Source organism: Haliotis asinina, chromosome 2, assembly GCF_037392515.1.
Source record: "Haliotis asinina isolate JCU_RB_2024 chromosome 2, JCU_Hal_asi_v2, whole genome shotgun sequence".
Classification (NCBI taxonomy): Eukaryota; Metazoa; Mollusca; class Gastropoda; order Lepetellida; family Haliotidae; genus Haliotis; species Haliotis asinina.
In genome coordinates, this window is record NC_090281.1 from 63,710,159 (window position 1) to 63,730,229 (window position 20,071).

The following is a 20,071-nucleotide window of genomic DNA, read 5'->3' on the forward strand; positions in this document are numbered from 1 at the left end:
AGGTGATTCTGAAGGAAATTCTATCTGAATATACTACACACTATCCCATTATTCGGTAAAAGACAATGTTGTGGTGTCCCTTTAAATACTACCACTTTCATTGTCAATATATGTATTTGCAAAAAACCCCGCTTCATATTGTACCCATTCTTAACAACTGACATAACATGGCTTGACAAGTTCACTGTATTATAAGGCATGTACATTGGTATTATGGATTCGATAAAGGACTTACATATAACCAATTTTGATATTGTTTTCTAGGTCTATGGAATCTAATATTCAGCAATATCCGACATTCTACGGCAGACTCGGGCATATCCTGATTAGAAATGGTCTTCAGCAAGCATACATGTCGTCAGAGGCCACTAACGGTATTGGGTGGTCAAGCTCGCTGACTTAGTTGTCATATGTCATCCTTTCCAAGTTATGCAGATTGATGCTCCTGCTGTTGTTTGAAGACCAATTCTAACCCGTATGTTCACAGGTCTCGTTTCTCATGTCAGCATTACATAATCATCGTATCAACAACGCTTCCCGACCACAGCACATAGACGCACACGTTTTTGATAACAAAATACTGATATGATGCAAGGTATTTATTTGCAGAGATAATTACAGGTAATATCCTGCTTGCTTCTTGTTAGCTTCTAGATTTTGTATCGTTTGCATGGAGTGACGGCATCTTTGGCCCAAGTCAGGGTATCGTTTTCGTAGATGCTCCTGACATGATCAGGGCCAGAAGAGACCAGCTTCGCTGTAATCTGATCTACTTGCGATGTCACTGTCACTACAAATACGTCAGCTTTTGATGTCAAATGACTGTAAGATGATTCAATACTCGCCCCACCGTTGACTTTTCCATCGGTGAAAATCAAGACAACGTTGTTCGCATCTGGACGATCACCATTGGAGGGTGTGAAGACATCAGATGCTGCCAGATTAACACCATCACCTAGGACAGTGCGTCCTCCAGTACCATGTTGTGCATCCATAGCTGTTAGCACGTCAGATTCGTTTGTGTACCTATTCAAGTGGAACCCAATTTGCGCCTCTTTCGATACTGACATAAAGGCGACATTTGTACCTTGCGGGCGTACGTCAAGGCCGCTGACAACCTCTAACCCAAATTGTTTCATCTTCAAAAAATCCTGTTTTATTACTGAGGATGATACGTCCTCTATGATAAGAAGATCCAGAGGGTATGGTGTGCATTCTAAAATAAATCAAAACGAAACATTATTATTTTGTTTAATAATGTGTCAAATACCTCGGGAAATAAATCGGGAAACGGTATTTTACACGAAGCATTCGTTTGGCCAAAGATTCGTAATACCAGGCTTGTCACTGTCCAGTGACTGTTGCGCCTTTCTCGCCCATTGGAGTCTCACATGACTGATCTCAGGAGCAAAGCTGCGTGGCAGATTTGAAATGAATTATCTAGTATCTTTATACGAAGTCATTACTGACACACGGTACACATGTATGCAAGCAGCAGAATATTCCAAACAGTTTAGGTTCACCCATGATGGTAATACAACTTGAGATGAAAGTGTCTGCGTTCCGACTTCCTGAATTGTGTCTTAATCTATTTCTTTGATATATTGATACAGGAAAACATAGACGTTTGCTTAGAAGGTTTGACAATGAGTGAACCCGGAGTGATATTGTCTGGCATAAAACATGTTCCACCAATAGTCGGACTTATTACTGATTCGCGCCCTTTAACGCGATGTTTCAAGATCTTCAGTTAATGATATATTTTACTGTATGTTTCATAACAGCAATCAAGTGACAGGTACCCCGAGTTCTGAATTTAGTATGCATAGTTTAATTGATAGATGTGTGTGGTGTTCCGAGAGGGATTACCTCCGAAAGAGGGATTAAATGATGTAAGAGTTCAAGAACACATCTAAACAATTACAGAGAGTTTAACTTGTGACATCATGATAGCATAATATTACGTTAGTCGTGTAGAGATATTGAGAGAGATATTTCTCATCCATGGTACTGTCTTCAGACAACTTTGAAGAACGTCCATGTAAGAACATACCAAAGCAGTAAGTTGCTCTATGATGGACGTTGAAGATTCCATAGAGCGTCTCGTTATTTCTTTCACAGGTCATTGTTTCCATGATGAATGCTAAATAACAACGGCCAGGGATTCTATATGTCACGCAGATAAGCATGAGATCTCCCTCAGTCGCTGCAAGTAAAAACAATCTATCTTATTACACAGTTTTGAAAACTTGTGCGATGGGTGCCATTACGGGATATGAATGACCATAGTAATTCCCGCGCCATCCGTTCCAGATCTTGAAAGTGAAAGCAGGTCGTGAGCATGTGTTTATTAATCAAATTGTGGACCCGTGAAGGTCCTGGGGTAGAATAGGCCTTCAGCAACCTATGCTTACCATATCAAGGGACTGTGCTTGTCGTAAGAGGCGACTAACGGGATCGGATGGTCAGGTTCGCTGACTTGGTTGACACATGTCATCGGTTCCCAATTGCGCACATCGATGCTCATGGTGTTGATCACTTGATTGCCTGGTCCAGATTCTATTATTTACAGACCGCCGCCACATGGCTGGAATATTGCTGAGTGCGGCTTAAAACTAAACTCACTCACTCACTGTTATTACACTTCAATAAAATGGTGTTTTCCTTGTTTTCCTCTTTCAACAGAAGCATGACAACATCAGTCTCAAAGATGATTCTATTCAGCTATTGATATTGAATACATATAACAACATTAAGAAGTATCTCGTTGATCTGTTTATAATTCGAAATGAGACAAATACTTGTCTACATGTTATATGTGGGATCTTTTTGGATTGTGTTCTATCCAGTTCGAGTAGAGTAAGTAATAAGGGCTCGAACTAGAATCTGTACTTTACTGAGGGAGCGTTAACACGTCAACGTTTTGCTAACGTTTCTCTAGAGTCGAAAGATAGGGTTTCCCATTTCGGATACATAGATGTATCATCTGAGAAAAACATATTCCTTATTTTTTCTCTATCTCAGTATATATATCCATTGTCTAAGTGTTCTTAAGCGAGGTCTATTAAAATTAACAAATTCTAATACACTTCACGTTGAATTGGCTTGTATTTAGTTGCTGATGACACAGTAAATGTAAAATCATACATACATTTAATTTATGCCTTGTTGTGGGTATTGTTATCAATCTAACATAAGTATCAACTCACAAAAATAGTGAGTTAAACTTTAAAGTCACATTGCCAATATCGTGACTAAAATATGTTGAAAATTCACCATTTGTACATGTAAATTATAAAATCTGCCAATGAAGGACAGTAAAACCAACTGGACCAGTTACGACCAACCAGTTAAGAAGTAAAACTAGCATCTCTATAATTTAATTTCAAATGCGGACAAGACATTATAAAATAGATCGCCAAGAACTGATAGTAGATCACCATACTAGGGACCATGGGTACTTACAGTACATTTGCTTCCTGTAGCCGTAGCTGGACACTTCAACTGTTAGCAAATTAGACACGTCTAGCCAAACATTAACAACACACATATCCTACGATCAAAAGCTGCAGAAAGATTGAAGGTACTTTGAATGTTTAGGGACTTACTTACCTTCTCAGTAGGATAAAAAGCTTACAGTACTTAGATAGATAGACAGGATATATGTATAGAATAATACAGACCTTTATTATATAAAGCCGAATCTGACCCACATCCAGACCTTGGATCCGTAGTAGGCATCTTCCATCCTTGGGGTGCTGCATACCAGCCCGGAGCAATTTTATCGCTGTAACTGTCAGGCAGTTTGTTACTTGGGGACCTGAGGTCCATGCTGGGCAACATTTTGTAGTTCTGGCACGGATCTTCAAGCAAAATGTATTCATCATAAACAATTCGTTGCTAAACCCATCATATTATGGTAGAGAAGATATATTATCACATTATAGAAATAGATTAACTGTAATTGATATATTTTAATTTTAACTGAATCAGATATATTGTAATCACAAAAGTTTATAAAATATGAAGGTTTTAGGTATATATAGTTATAGTATATAGTTTTTAATATGTTGCCATGAATAACCCATGAAGAGTCGAGAAGAAGGAGCAACCAATATTGTTCATGACATTATCATCGAAATGCATGCTATTTTGTAATCATTACTTAAGACTTATGGAGGAATTGTTACTCACCTCCTTGACATGTAGGACCTGAATATCCTGGAGCACATATACATCGATGGCCGTACCGTTCGTTAATACATGTGCCTCCGTTCAGACATGTATTGAAAACGCAGAAATTCGGTTCTGAAAAACAAATATTACATCACTTGATCTGTATGACAGTAGGCATAGCATGTCTGATGATCCTGAAGTTAAGAAGCGTTGGGCGCGGACAGTCCTTTGGTGGGTGACCGCGATTGACTGCTTGACTCCTCAGAGTTTCTAGCATTTCACTCCTGCCCTAGAGCGAAGCACATGTGACACAAGTAGTCCCACCTTAGGCAACACACTCCGGCGATGACTTAGCATAACATCACTGCCACAGGCAAATTTGCATATTACGTCACCGGACTTTTTTCTTGTTTTGTAAACAAATGCGCATTTTCATTAATATGCATTATGCAGGAATGGTTACAGCAGTGCACCACATGAGTGGATTATCCGATCTTGGAGGAGAGTTCATTGGTCGGATGAAAGCCCGTTTATGTTACACATGGTTCATAGCTGGATAAGGCGTCCACGAGGATCCACCCACCATATGTATTATAACATCCAGCGAGAAATTTCATTCGGTGGATCTGTGACGGCCTGGGGTTGTTGTTCTTATGATCGTAAGCTCGATCCTGTCCAAATCCAAGGCAAACACGTACAAGGTAATCATGGATGATAATGCCCGGTCACACAGTATAAACGCAGTAAGGGATTATCTTCAAGGTAATGCCACTGACACTCTTCCTTGACCGGCGAGAAGTACCGACCCGAATCTCAATGGACAATTATGGGATATCATAGGCCGTACGGTGCGAGTATAGGACCCAAATGTTCAAAATCAAGAGTCTGTCCAAGAGGAATGGAACAATATTCCTCAAATGCAAATCAGAAGACTGATTACCAGCATGAGTGAGTGAGTGAGTGAGTTTGGTTTTACGCCGCTTTTAGCAATATTCCAGCGATATCACGGCGGGGGACACCAGAAAATGGGCCTCACACATTGTACCCATGCGGGGAATCGAACACGGGTCTTCGGCGTGACGAGCGAACGCTTTAACCACTAGGCTACCCCACCGCCCCGATTACCAGCATGAGGAATGCGAGTTGGGGTTATACCTGATACTGACACCCATTTTTGTGAACAAGGACAGATGAATTTGTAGGTGGTTTCACCACCCTTGTGCTAATGAACAGTTGACTGGTTATTGTACAACAGCAAACTTTCTATGCTACTGACTTTGTTCAGAAATACCTCCATCGAAACGTTAATAAAACATGAACTATTCTATTCATGTCTTTGTTTGCCATCTGTATTACGCTTTTACTGTCACATACAAGCAGATTTTACATTTTACCTGGACTACATGTAGCAAATACTGATTACCAGTAATGTTCATCTCAACTATGACAGTAACTTCTGATGGTGCTTAACTTTTTTGAGCGGGTGTCAGTATGTGCAATTGCTATTATTGTCAACACTATTTCTTAAAAGTTGTATAATCTTCATTTTTCTATACAACTTTCTTAACAGAATGGAAAAACACACCAGGCCTTAAAATTTCATTGTTACGAATTCGATACCTTCTCTTACAAATGGTACATATTTTTATTCAAATTGACAATATGGAAAATATGTGTATAATATAAAACACCTGCCATCAAAAGACAGTAAAACAACTAGAATATCACAATTAGAATTAAAACTAGCATGTAAAGTTAAAACTAACAGCACTATTTGGACAATACAACATAAAATCAGGCTATATATAGACGTGCGTGAGAGTGATATTGGTAGACTGTCAGAGATTTCAATCCAGTGGGTTCTTGGAATATTCACAAGTCCCAGATGATAACCACATGAATAACTCATGTTCTTAATAATAATAAATAATAATAAGAAGAGTACTTATACGACGCCTCATCCACATCACTAAGGGACATGCTCTAAGCGCATAACATACTGATCATCATTACCATTACCCCGGATAACCCAAGCAGCAGAAGTCTTCAATGCTGACAATGTATGGGTATCTAGGAGCATCGATCGTCGACATTTCTGGGTAGCAGGACTGCTGAAGGCGACCTTGGGTACCACCACCACCAACACGTCACAGACGGGCGCGTATCAGATGGTCTAGACATAAATGTAAGCAGATTCAATTTGTCCTCACATGACGGTCGGCAAAGGATTTACCGTCGCTGTGGAGAGCAAATCACTGTTGCCACGCATAGCCGGTTTTGCAGAAGGTCGGTCATGGTTTGGGCAGGGATAACTCCTACTGAACGTACGCCATCCGACGTGATCGACGGTTATCTCAGCGGACAGCGTTATCGGGACGAAATTCTGGCTCCTAACGCCGTGCCATTCCTGCAAGCTATGCATGCTTTTTTATGATCGACTCACTTTACTATAAGACGACAGCGCTCGGCCTCACTGGGCCAGGATTGTCACCGATTTCCGTAGGCAACATGGTGTAGAGCGGATGTTGTGGTCAACATGCTCGTCAGATATCAACTGAATTAAGTATTCCTGGCATGAAGTAGGTCGACGTGTGTACACACATCACCCAACACTTGTGGATATCCCATGACACCGGAGAGCTCTAGTCGAGTGAGTGAGTGAGTTTAGTTTTACGCTGCACTCAGCAATATTAGAGCTATATGGCGGCGGTCTGTAAATAATCGAGTCTGGACCAGACAATCCAGTGATCAACAACATGAGCATCGATGTGCGCAATTGGGAACCGATGACATATGCCAACCAAGTCAGCAAGCCTGATCACCCGATCCCGTTAGTCGCCTCTTACGACAAGCATAGTCGCAGAGTTCTAGTCGATGAGCGGAAGGTATGAGTGTGTTCAAATTTATAGTCAGTTTGGTATAATTTCAGTCGTAATAGGTCATATGAAATATTTGAAATAATTTATGCTGGCATCTAATAAAATCTATCTGCGAAGGACAGTAAAAGAACTGGACTATCACAGTTAAAAATCATATATAACTAGTATGTGACTTACAAGTATATAATATTTAGGACATTACAACATAAATGGGTTATAGATCGACAGCAACGGATGGTAGATCGCCTTACTGGGGACCATGGGGATTTTCTGTGTCTTTGCTACCTGAAATAATATTTACCTATTTAAATTTACCTCATAATTCTATTTCCTTTAAAAAGCAATTAGTAAACGATTATTAACATTACAAGAAAACTTTAATTGTCTTGACAATGAAATAGTTATCCTTTGTGATGGAAAACTTGACCTCCTGGACAACTTAAGCCAGTGAGTGAGCTAATATTCAACGTCACCTTGGCAATATTTCACTCATATCATGACGAGAACAATTAACACTGAAATGGAACATACGTGTATTATAAAAACCTGTAGGCAAATGATAGTGAAACAACTAGGATATCACAATCAGATTTACAACTAGCAAGGAAAGTTAAATCTAATATCACTATTTGGACAATACAATATGAAAACAGGCTATAGATCGCCAACAACTGAAGGTTGATCACCAGACTAGGCACCATGGGTACTTACAGTACCTTTGCTACCTGCATGGACCCTAGTTGGATTTACACCATCCCTTCAACCACTAGCGACTGTAAGAAATTTTAGCCAAAATTAAAATAGCAAGAATACTAAAAGCCTGGAAAGTTTACATTGACTTGAAAGTTTTGGGATTTACGTACCCTTGATAACTTTAGTTGGCGTGCCAAAGTCCATATGTGGTTTGTATTTACTGCACAACTTGATGCAGTTAGTTTTCGATTGAGAAAAGTTAAAGCCGTTTTAAAGCCGTTTTTCAACCTACAGGAAATATTAAAATCATACACAAAAAGTGCTCCATCGACTGAATCCCAGTTGAAACACTGGCTAAACTGCTGATTTTAAAAACAGATTTTACAACATATTTACTGTGACAGGCAAAATCCTCGCTCGAGCAACACCCTGATCCTGATTGTAATGATCAGACAGGGTTGAAGCCACCCGGACTTGAAATTGCTTGTCTCTTTAATATTGTGATATAAACAGAGGCAAACGGCCTTTCAAACCAAAATCATGTAAATCCTTCAAACTGCCATGGTTCCAGGTGGTATCATAAGCTTTCTTGAGATCAAACAAAAGTGATACAGCATGTTGTTTATTTACTATAGCATTGTGATCAATGCTATAGTATTGGTACCACGATTTTTTACCTGAAACCATGCTGGATATTTGTTACAAGGTTCATGGTTTCAAGATACCACGTTAATCTACTATTCACCATGCGTTCCGCGGTTTCACTGACACAGCTAGTTAAAGACGTCGACGAATCTGTAAGATCCCCGAGAGGTTTTGGTATTGGGACTACACTGGTATTACGATTTGAGGGAGGAAAGTCTACAGACGTAGTGCTTCAGTACCTAACAATGTATATTATCACCATCCGTTGCAGTGTTATGAGCTTGCTCAAGAGCAGTATGCACCTCATGTAATGAAAAGACTTCTCTATAATCTTCACCATTATTTGTTTCGAAACTATTCCATGTCTTTTCCTGTTGTTTCTAATATTTCTGAAACTCAGACACATGATTTGCCGATGATGTATTCTTGGCAATAGTTTCGCCAGTTGTATTTGCAATTTTAGACTTATCAGTAATTTTGACTTACTTTGGACTTTTGCGTGCGTGAATTAATTTTGGAGACATAGTTCCTCCAAACAGCTCTATTGACAGCAGGTTGGTTGCTTGATGTAGGAATTCGAGTAATAATAAAGCTCCTGTTTAATGCGTTTAATGTTTTTAATTTTACCTGCTATGTCTTGGATACTTTGGATATTACAAACGGATTCAGTTACGAGTCTGAGAAATTAGAAAATCAACGGATTTTGAGTAAGTAATTATTCCATCAAATCGGGAGATTGCCTTCTGGACATAGGACTCTAAGCTAAATACTAAATTGGATTAGTACTATCAAAATACAAATATACTGTCATGAAGCCGAGACAAATGACATTTTTTTTCTAATAATTTAAAAAATTAGCATGACCAACCCATTGATAGAACCGGACTCATTCTACCACCTGTTTAGGTAAAGTGAGGTTCAAAGTGGTGTGTTGAGCAAAGGGACGCTGTTCCTGGAATCAAGCACCAGGACCCGTCCTCCGACGACTCAGGGGCGCTACACAGGGCAAACAGGTTGGTGGGCCAAATATAACCCACAAATGGGTGTTGACGAGATTTTAGCATTATGCTGCACCCACCACTAGGAGTGACGGGTGCCCGTCCTTTTTTGCTGAATCCACATTGAATATTTGTTTCAGGTTGATTGCTTTCTATCTTCCAAGGTAATCTTTTATTTACCATTCGTTCTATGGTTTTACAAACACAACTCGTTCACAATTAGAGATTGGTCTGCAATTAGACGGATTAGTATGGTCCCGCTCAGGCTCTGGCATAGGGACTACAAGATCATTATGCCATGAAGCCCTCTGTTTCTGTTTCAAGACCAGCTGACTGCATCCAGGGAACAGTGTCCAATACCGGTTTTGAACGCCATCATGCCCTGGAGCTGTATAGATTTGAACTTGTTAGGCAATTTGATGGGACGTAACAAATAAATGACATGGTTATTTTCTCGTGCATGGCATGATTCAGATAATGAACCCATGATGCCTTAATGTTACAGTCGCTATGCACAGACTACACCTGTTTCCAGAACCTTTCATTGGCGTCAATGGGAGTCCGTTAGCATGTCCACCACCACCCTTTGTTTTGAGTTTCCTGTATAAACGCTTATCATTTTTTTCTAATGACTTACTTTGTTTCATAAATTTGTTCTTTTCCCATTTTTTCCCATCCAGTCCAAGTCTTTAATTCAGCCTTAAGGCAATCGACCATTTGGATAAATACCTTTCCTGTCGTTGTGTTGTACGGAAGTTTGAATCGTCTCCAAATTAACTATAAGGCATTGGGTTACCTTACGATCTTATTTTAAGGCACACTTTTATGCAGGAAATGTTTCTTTTAGTTTCATGAAGTTTTCTAGAAACTATTTTTTAAATTATAATTAGATGTATTTTTCTGGAACATGTGAGAGGTTCGAGCGGCAGCAGAAACATAACAATTAACTTCATAACACGAACAGAACCTCTGAGAGAGATAGCTTCATTACGTAAATCAATTTCAGTTTTGGGAAAAGTCACATTTTGTACCTTTCCGAAGGTATATCACAAGTGTCCCAGTAAATGGAATAAAACAAAAAGTATGCGGATCTTCGGATGCACCTAAAATGTTTCCATCAGAAAGAGGAAAAAGATCGAAACGGACGTCCACTGGAGGTTTTGAGTTTGCAACCACTGGACCATTCTTTTCATGCAAAGGTTCCTGACTTGAAGCAGTTGTGGGTTCAACTTGCTCAAGGCGCATGTGAGTCTTAGGTCACCTGAGCTAGCTTCGGGGATGTTTTTCTCCGCCACGTAAGCATGCGATAGCATACAATTTATGGAGTAAACAATCTGTATGGTAGTAAAAATACCATGTATTGAAATAAGTTAGTACACTTCAATATTTGTAGTAAACAACACCAAACACAACATGCGATAATGGAATAAGCAAGTCACAGGGGTTACCAAGTAATGAATTGCAATCAGAAACTTATACAAGAAACTTATGAGACATAATATCCACAATTGTATCCAGTTAACAAAACTTGAGGTTTCACTTTTGACATATTCTACCGAAATTTACTTCACATAATAGAATTAATCAAAACATACTTACGGAAACAGAAGACACTATCTTCAACATCAGTTCTCAGGGAATAGAATTCTTCACCTCCGCATAAAGCGGTTTGTAGTTCCATTTCCTTGGCACATGTGCTGGTCTCATTCTGGACGCATACGACTGACATGGTCGCTGTAAGTTCTACAACAGAAAAAGAGTCATTTACAGGAAATCCCATGACAAAGTTTGATTTGTTTGTTTATCAGTATACCTTGTTTGTTTGCTTACAGCCGCACTGATCTGTATTCCAGCTATTTGGCGGCGGTCTGTAAATAATTGAGTCAGGATATGACAATACTGTTATCAACATCATGAACATCGATCTACGCAATTGAAACCCGACTGACTACCCGACGCCGGTAGTCGCCTCTTACAATACGCCTGGGTGGCTGAAGACCAATTCTTACACGAATCTTAGTTGGTGGGTATTGTTTGGTAAGTACTTATTACTTGCAATATTTATGTCACTTCGACCCCCACCTTGCTTCCGTGGAAGAAGTCGTTATGTTACAAGTTGTGTCATGCAAAATCCTTTTGGCCATTATTCAAGTACATATTTAACTAATAGTAAAAACTAGCTTTGATTTTCTAACTTGATGAAAAGAAACCATAATCTCAATAACTCTAACGGACTTTGGCGGCGCACACAAGCAACCAATTTTATCACAAACTACGGGGTCCGGTGGAAATCTGTGCATAGTGACACCAACACCCGACCCCATGGAGCAGTTGACGCTAACACAACAATTCGGCATGTCTTTGGTGACGTCGAGAAATCAGCAAAATGACGAGCTTCCTACACATTTCGTATACAACTAACTGGAAATCGTTCAGTCAGTGACGTCACTTCCGGTTCTCTGGCGAGTTACGTAACCTGTCTGTGGTTTCGTTTGCGGGCGAGAAAGAAACTAAATATCACTATTATTATTATCACGAACCACAAGTTTTTTTTGTTTTTTGTTTAAAAAGTTGTGTTCCGTTTATGACTAACCAGAAGCCTTTCATATGCACTGGTAAAAAGTATACCAAAAATTGAGTTTTCTTTAACTTTCCACGCTAGCTTTAAGTCCATTTGTTACATTCTAGTTTTTTTACTGTCATTCGTTGACAGGTTTTTATGATATACATATATTCCACTTTAGTGTTAAATGTTCTCGTCACAATATGGCTGAAATATTGCCAATTTGACGTTAAATAATAACTCACTCACTCCAAGTGCCAAACAAGTCGATTGTTTATCATGCGTTCCATGGTTTTGCAAAGACAGCTAGTTAATGAAATGGGTCAATAATTGGAAGGATCAGTCGGATCACGTCCAGGTTTCGGGATGAGAACAATTTTTGCATCACACCACGACGAAGGGAAATTTTCACATGCGCAGATGTTATCAACAATATAAAATAGCGTCTCCAAACGTGAGTCTGACAAGTGCTTCAGAAGTTGATAATGTATACCATCAGCTCCAAAAGCTATCGTGAGACTAATCAACAGCAATATAAAGTTCATGTATCGGAAAGGGCTCATTGTAGTCCTCCCCATTATCTGAATTTAAATTAACAGATTTCCTTTCTTGCTTTTTAATATTTTTGGAATCCGGGAACATAATTAGATGAGGAAGAATGTTTGGCAAAGTATATTTGCAATATCTGATTTATCAGTCAATAATTTTCCCCATCTTTTAGACGGTGGATGCTAGATTCAGAGCCCTTACCCTTCATTTTCTGGATTATATTCCACACCTTAGATATCGGCTTGCGAGAATCAGTTTTGGCGTTTACTTTGCTTGACTTAGCATTCAGTTTTCTAAATTGTGGACCACAGGAAAAAGTGGAAGTGGCTCGCCGCGGGTGCCAAGTATTCATGGAAAGATGACCATACCATTGGCACGTGTTAAAGACACAAGTGAAGAGCTAGTCAACGATTATCTTGAAAAGGAACATGTAAACGTATGGAACAACTCTAAATAGAAATTTACATCATATACTTTTTTGGTATTAATGGAAACTTGGAGCTGCTGCAATATTGCTAGAAGAGATTTTTGTGTTTTGGAACTTTGATGTCATCCGTCATGGCTTACAGGAGAGGTTATGTCACTGTGTATCTTCATGATCAGATCAAAGTCCTGATCCCCCGCAATCCAACAAACCAAGTCACCTATATACATCAGCGTACCATATGGTTGAAACAAGAAGTGCAGGATATGGTTACCTTTCCTCCAGATTGGGTATCGCCCACCGCACTTATTAAGTCCAGGAGGATATTCCAGCAGATGTCCACGATCAGATGCAATATAGTAACCTGACTTAAGACCACTGTCATCAATGCCAGAACCCTGACCAAAAAAGGGCCATCGCTGTTCAATGTTGTTGAGGTATCTTAGAGGGGGACAGAAGGCTGAAAAATGTGGATGTAAAATACTGAATAATTTTTGTATATATACTGTAACATGACATAGTTGTGAATGACATTGACTTTCCGCTAATTCGTGATTTGAATTATGTGGGTGAGTTAAGATTTGAAGTCACATCGACAATATTTCATCCGTGACTAAAACAAGTTTTAAATACATGATAAATACAAAGTTCGATTACAAAGAAACCAGAAAGCCTGTCCACAAAGGACAGTTAAAACACCAGATCACAGACATGAATACAAAACTACTAGTTCCTAAATCTTGTAAGCTGCTTCTATTAACACAATACAACATAAAACAGGCTATATATCGCCAACAACTGAACGTAGATCACCGTCGGGACAGCGCTTTTGCTGCCTGCAAGTACCCTAGCTAGATATACACCATCCCTTCGGTCGATGGCGATTGCAATACAGTTTAGCCAAATACAAAACAACATATATTCTATAATTTAAATCGCACAGCATGAAAATGAATGAATGAATACCGATAACTGCATGGATTGATGGAAATTTCCAAAGCACAGGTTGCATACAGAGCAACATTTACTCACTCGGTAGTGCGGAACACAATGGCAGCATGCAAATAGTGAGGAGGAATCTTGCCACCATTTTCTGCAAAAAAGCAAAACTAGTCTCGTTAATAACGTTCATAGGAAGGATATAGTTAAAATGATCTCAGCCCGGTGAGTGCGTGAGTGAGTTTAAATTCAACGTCACAGCGGCAATATTTCAGCCATATCGTGACGAGGACATTTAACACTGGGAAGGAATATATGTACATTATAAAAAGCTGCCAATGATGGACAGTAAAAATACTAGATTATCACAGCTATAAACATAAAACTAGCAGGAAAAACTAAAACGCAGTAATAAACGAAGACGATACAATATAAAACACGTGTTATGAATCGCCAACAACACTGAAGGTAGATCTCGATACTAGGGAACATGGGGAGTTACAGTACCTTTGCTACCTGCATAGATTCTAGCTGGATTTACACCATCCCATCAGCTGCTGGCTTTTGTGGGAAATGTCAGCCAATATTAAAACAAGAAGAATACTACGTTTAAAAGGCCTGGTAAGTTTTAATTTTACTTCGAATGTTTTGGAACTTACGTACCCTCTCAGGAGGACAATAATTTTACAATACTTCAGCCCCCTTTGAGGGTACAGCCACTAACAATCTCAGTCACTAAACAACCAATAATAAACTAATTAATTATTTACAAGTCATTTAATAAATCTGATTCTTTTAAAAACGCAATGATTAAATGATAACTGACATTATTAAAAAGATCCATCATAGTTCGGGATTTGATTTGAAATATGTATCGCTTGTGATGAAATATTCAACACAGTCAAGCAAGACATGCTATATCGTGAGTCTTTCCTCACACGGGATACAAAACGGAGGATCCTCACCTGTTAGCAAATATGCACGGGTATATCTTGTATGGCCAATACGACATCGTCGCATGATGACCTCCTCAAATGTGGACCGACAACCCAAGTAGGTGCAACCAATATAGGGTTTCATAGCATGTAATTTATTGATACCTACTTGAGTGTCCCATCTGATCACGGATAAACGTTCTAATGCTAGCTTTGTAATCTGAATATGGAATAAGAAGTGGTGTCACAGATTTGTTGAATGCAACTTTTCGAGCAAGATCGTCCATCGTATTCCCAGAAATACCAACGTGGCTGGGTAACGAACAAAAGACGATGTCGCACTGGCCAGTAGCAAGATCTTTATTTAAAAGTGGATGTTTACATGATCAATTTTTAATCGCCTGAAGACGAGAAAGAGAGTCTGAATAGATTATGCATGTATATTGTTTACGTTTAGGGTGTCATTGAATACATTTAAGGGCTGTTAATACAGCATTTGCTTCAGGTGTTAAAATAGAGCTGTTATCTGGTAATCTAGAAGATTTTGTTCTGGATCCAGTGACAGTGACACAAGCTCCTGCGCCACCATCCTTGGACCCATTTGTAAATAATGATTTGTAATTGCCATATTTACTTTTTAATTGACTATATTCCTGTTTATATTGTAACTAGTTAGTTTCTGCTTTTTAAATTATTAAATCAAACAGCCAGGGAGGAGGAGAAGAAAGAAAGTCGGACAGGAGCTATGTTTTCCAGGTCAATGCCAGCAGCAGCAATAAATGGTTTTATTCTGAGCCCAAGAGGCGGAACAAGAGACGACTTTTTGTTATGCAAATCCTCATGGAGAGGATTGAAGACACAGATATATGCGGGGTTAGATTCGTTAGAGTATAGAGTTTTGTGATATTGCAAATTGTAGAATCATGAAATTTGTTCCTCAGTGTACTTGGAAACCATAGTTTTGTCAGAGTCTGTTTATGTAATACGTTTATGTATATAATGTATATCATATACAAGCATACTCGTACACACACACACACACACACACACACACACACACGCACACACACACACATACATGTATATATACACACAGATATATAGAGTATATATATTCGTGTGTACATATGTACATGTGTGTATCTATCTATCTATCTATCTATCTAGATAGATAGATAGATACACACACTTGTACATATGTATATATCTTGCGTTTATATAGTCGAGAAACATTTAAATTAAAGACTTCACAAGCAAACTATATTGACGTTTACTTTACATGAACTGTTGTTGTTGGACATTTTATACTAGTTTCTGGTATGCATCGCCGTAGCAACCATAACACTCAAACATGCAACTGGGGTATGAAAAAGATGATAACATTTTCGGAACATTTTACTCCTGTTATGTAGATAATAGATGAAAACGGGCTTTATCCCTCAATGGTCATAAACAATGATAGTAACTTACGTTTCTGAGGCTGAACTCTCCGTCTTCGGGTCACGACTGTTCACGACATTCAAAGCCTTATTTGTATATATATATATGTTCGTTTTCCAATTAAAGTATGGACTTACTGAAACGTCCATTTAACAAAGAATACCATGATCACGATCTCTCTATGTCTGAGAACGTTAGAATACGCTCAATGTGAGAACATCGATTATTAGTAATTACATTTTATTCGGCGGTGTCATTTAGCACTAAATTTTCATAATTTTTGCAGTCTTGTGCACATGGTTTAATAATATGTTAAACGAGACGGATAGCTTTCGGTTCTAATATGAACAAGTAGATATTCTTTAACCTTGTTGTCATGTGAAGATGGCAATAATCAATCTTTTGATGCTTATTAATTAATATAAAATATTGTGGTATACCACTGTAATATTACCCTAAGGGATTGCACTAAAGTTCCAGTCACACTACGCTGGTAGCAGCTGACTTGTAACATTGAAGGAAGTTGATCTGAGTACGTGTACAGTTTGCATATTTATTGCAAGATGGGTAACTTTTTCATCAAATATATGGATAGGTCATATATTGTGATGATGGACAGGCCAGAAGAGCTGCTATACCAACTCTTCACCTCGTACAACAACTACAAAACTGCAACAGTAAGTGACGTTTCCGCGTGGGGTGGGTTGATTGCACCCGTGTCTTCATCGTGACGAGCGAACGCTTTAACTACTAGGCTACCCCACCGCCCCAAACTGTAATAAACGTAATTAACGGAAAATATATTTCAGTGACGTCATTCGGCACTCTGACTGTACTTCTGAATTAGATGTTGGAACTGATAAACATTCGTTATATTTTGTTAACGCAAATGTTAAACCACATAACTTAGTCAAGCACCTAATTCCTTGCAAAAAAGTCAGCCGCCGAGCCCGCTCAGCCACAGCGACTTCTACTTTGTGTGCTGGCGGTTAGGTGCCTGACTCTGAGGGTGCGGGTTCGAATCCCGGATGGAACTCTACCAAAAAAGTACTAGAATTTGTACTGTATTAGAAAGTGAAATCCCAAATATGACATATGTTGTCACTGTACCTGTCACTGTACCACTTGTAAACCCTATGTTGGTTATTCGGTGGCCGTCACTGTATCACTGGCATAACTGTGTTGGCTGCACTACGAACGTGCCTATATCACTGTCATTCCTATCGCGATTTTAATGAGTTTGGCTTTTCATGGTAAATGATATGATGGGCAGCAGGTCATTTTGGCTAATGTAGCAAAATCTACTCTTATATTGTATATTTCATTAAAGCGAGCGAGTGAGTGAGTTTAGTTTTACACTGCACTAAGCCATATTCCACCTGTATGGCGGCGGTCTGGACCAGACAGTCCAGTGATCAACAGTATGAGCATCAATTGGGAACCGATGACATGTATGTCAACCAAATACGCGATTCTGGCTACCCGATCCCGTTAGTCACCTCTTGCGACAAACATGGTCGCCTTTTGTATATCTAATTAAAGATATATAGCATCATTAATAGGAGTGACACCTTTTTATTGAAAATTGCCACATTTTTTAAAAAAAACTACGAGATATCTTTGAAAGACCTGCCTCTATCTCTGTGACGCTGATCTTTATGCTGGTGCGACCTTTTTATAATTTGTGTAAGCATCTGTACGCTTTTGTTTCACAAAACAACACGACGTGCGTGAATGAGTGAGTGACCATTTGCACCGCTATTAGCAATATTCCAGTAATATCACGATTCGATCGGGTTCATCAGAAATATGCTTTATCGGGCTTAGACCAGGTGATAATGAAGGCCAGGGCAAGACACAGACTGTATGTGAAGTAGCATTGTTATGTAAGAACGACTTCCGCCGTCGGTTCATAATCGGAAACATACCATGACACAGGCCCCGTCCAGTTGAATCAAATAGGGGCAAAATATTCAACAGCGGTAAGAACGCTATTTTCCATCTAGCTTGTGAAGAAGAAATCGTGATTCATCACTGAACCAGACTAGCCTACATTTTCTAAGGTTTCAGTTCCGGACTCTACGAAACCAACGCAAGCGATTGCAAGTCTCTCAAAACAGTTGCCACAATTTTTGGTCGAATCCCCACTTCACGTAATCGATTCCTGACAGTTTAGTCGGAAATTCGTCTCAAACTAGAGATGTGTTGTGCATTCTCCACGGCTGTGGCAAGACAATGACGCAAGTGAGCAGCCCGAATGTTGCGGTCCTAGGCTGGGTGGTATCTCGCTTTTCAGGCGATCTTGGGAGGAACTGGTCTGGAGGAAATGATCCCCAGCTTCAAGGCGATTCAGTTCGATTGGCGGCACTCAGTCGTGGCACGGTCAGTACTGGACACGTCTTTCGTTTTATAGTGATCAATACTGTACTCTTTTCCGCTCACTTGCATGGGCATTTTGCTGTAAATGTTTTGACGACTATTTGTTCAATCGTTTCTAAAACAAACGGGAAAGCAAGTTTTGCCATGACTGCCGTTTATTTTTCTTAAATGTGCGCCGAGCCTTGGCCGAGCCAAGAATTCTTAAATTGACTCAAATTATAAACAGTTAGATGGAGTATTTTTCTGCATTTTCTTCTCTCCGCACTAACTTGTTTGCAATCAATGTTAAAGCATGGTTTACAAATGTGTGGAATGCATTCATCAGCTATGATATTTAGTTCATCAGAAAAGGTTTGAATAGGATCAGGAACATTTAGCAATAAGTTAGTTTGCAACCTTTCAGTGTATACTGTTCGAAACGGAGACCAATCGACTTTTGTAAAATTCCACCTTGATGATGGTGGCGGAAAACTAAGTAAGAATAGGCTGGATTTGTGTATCGAATAGAACAACTGAGGTGGAACCATTCCTAATCCATTAGTCACAGCGAAAATGAGCAAAAGAGCCCTTTTATCTCCCAGTGAGAGATTGAAAGCAGACTTCTTTACATCCATTGCACTGCTAAAGAGCAAACCAAGTTATTTATAATCTTTAGTTTAGAAATACGTTTTCCTTTGTAAAACCAGATTTTGCAGTGAGAGTCCAGCTCGTCGAAATATAACAATTTTAGTTTAGTTTTGTTCACATTAATAGTTAGACCACATTCGGCTAAAAATATTAATTTGATTTTGTAAATCAACAACTGTATCAGAGACTAATACCCACAGTTCAGATCCACATCACGGATTTCCTCGGTGCTGTAACTACGTATATATGATCTGGTAGATCTGGTAGATGGTAACCTATTCTAAAATCTGGTAAATGGGAACCTATTCTAAAATCTAATCTGAGCTCAGTTGATATTGATCAAATTCCGAATTATCAATATTCCAGTTACTTTGGAAGAATAATAAAGATGATGAAAACGGTGCCCCAATTGTAGTTTTGCCTGTTGACTCTGCAAGATACCAAAACAGCCTCAGGGTCACAAGTGAGAAGTACCAAGGGCAGATAATCCTTCAATAGGTGAAGTATAATTATTTCTAAAAAGTAAAAACGATAGAAGACATTGATATGACGTGTTCATTCATGAAACATTCCATACACATGTAATAGTTTAAATGGTACGATCTACAGCTGATGTTTTAACATTTTTAACGTTTGTATGACAGAGGACGGAAATGTCTTTGACAGGAGATTCATGGCAGAATGCACATGCAAGTTATGACAATGATGTGCAGTGACAATGACAATAACCGTCAAACTTCTGTCAACACTTATGATATGTTTGTCGACACACTGGAAGTGGTGACACTAAATTTTACCTCACTCACTACTGGAAATGGGAAAAT

General features: G+C 39.1%; 1 protein-coding gene across 1 annotated transcript; it reads right to left on the minus strand.

Moving 5' to 3' along the window:
* Positions 1-584: 584 nt before the first annotated feature.
* LOC137271946 (uncharacterized) lies at positions 585-14,017 on the minus strand. The gene is made up of 7 exons (XM_067804328.1): positions 13,960-14,017; positions 13,202-13,387; positions 10,991-11,134; positions 4,195-4,308; positions 3,684-3,863; positions 2,054-2,206; positions 585-1,216 (listed from the first exon to the last, which is right to left on the minus strand). Exons 1-7 carry the CDS (start codon positions 14,015-14,017, stop codon positions 651-653), a joined length of 1,401 nt encoding a protein of 466 aa, XP_067660429.1. The 3' UTR covers positions 585-650.
* Positions 14,018-20,071: the final 6,054 nt, after the last annotated feature.

What these genes read in the sequence shown, in the direction of transcription:
- LOC137271946 (XM_067804328.1), bottom strand. Translation starts at nt 14,017, where the DNA reads ATGGTGGCAAGATTCCTCCTCACTATTTGCATGCTGCCATTGTGTTCC. An exon ending in ATTGTGTTCCGCACTACCGA is followed by an intron (nt 13,388 to 13,959) that starts GTGAGTAAATGT and finishes CACATTTTTCAG; the next exon opens with CCTTCTGTCCCCCTCTAAGA. An exon ending in AGATAGTGTCTTCTGTTTCC is followed by an intron (nt 4,309 to 10,990) that starts GTAAGTATGTTT and finishes TTTGTTTTTCAG; the next exon opens with AACCGAATTTCTGCGTTTTC.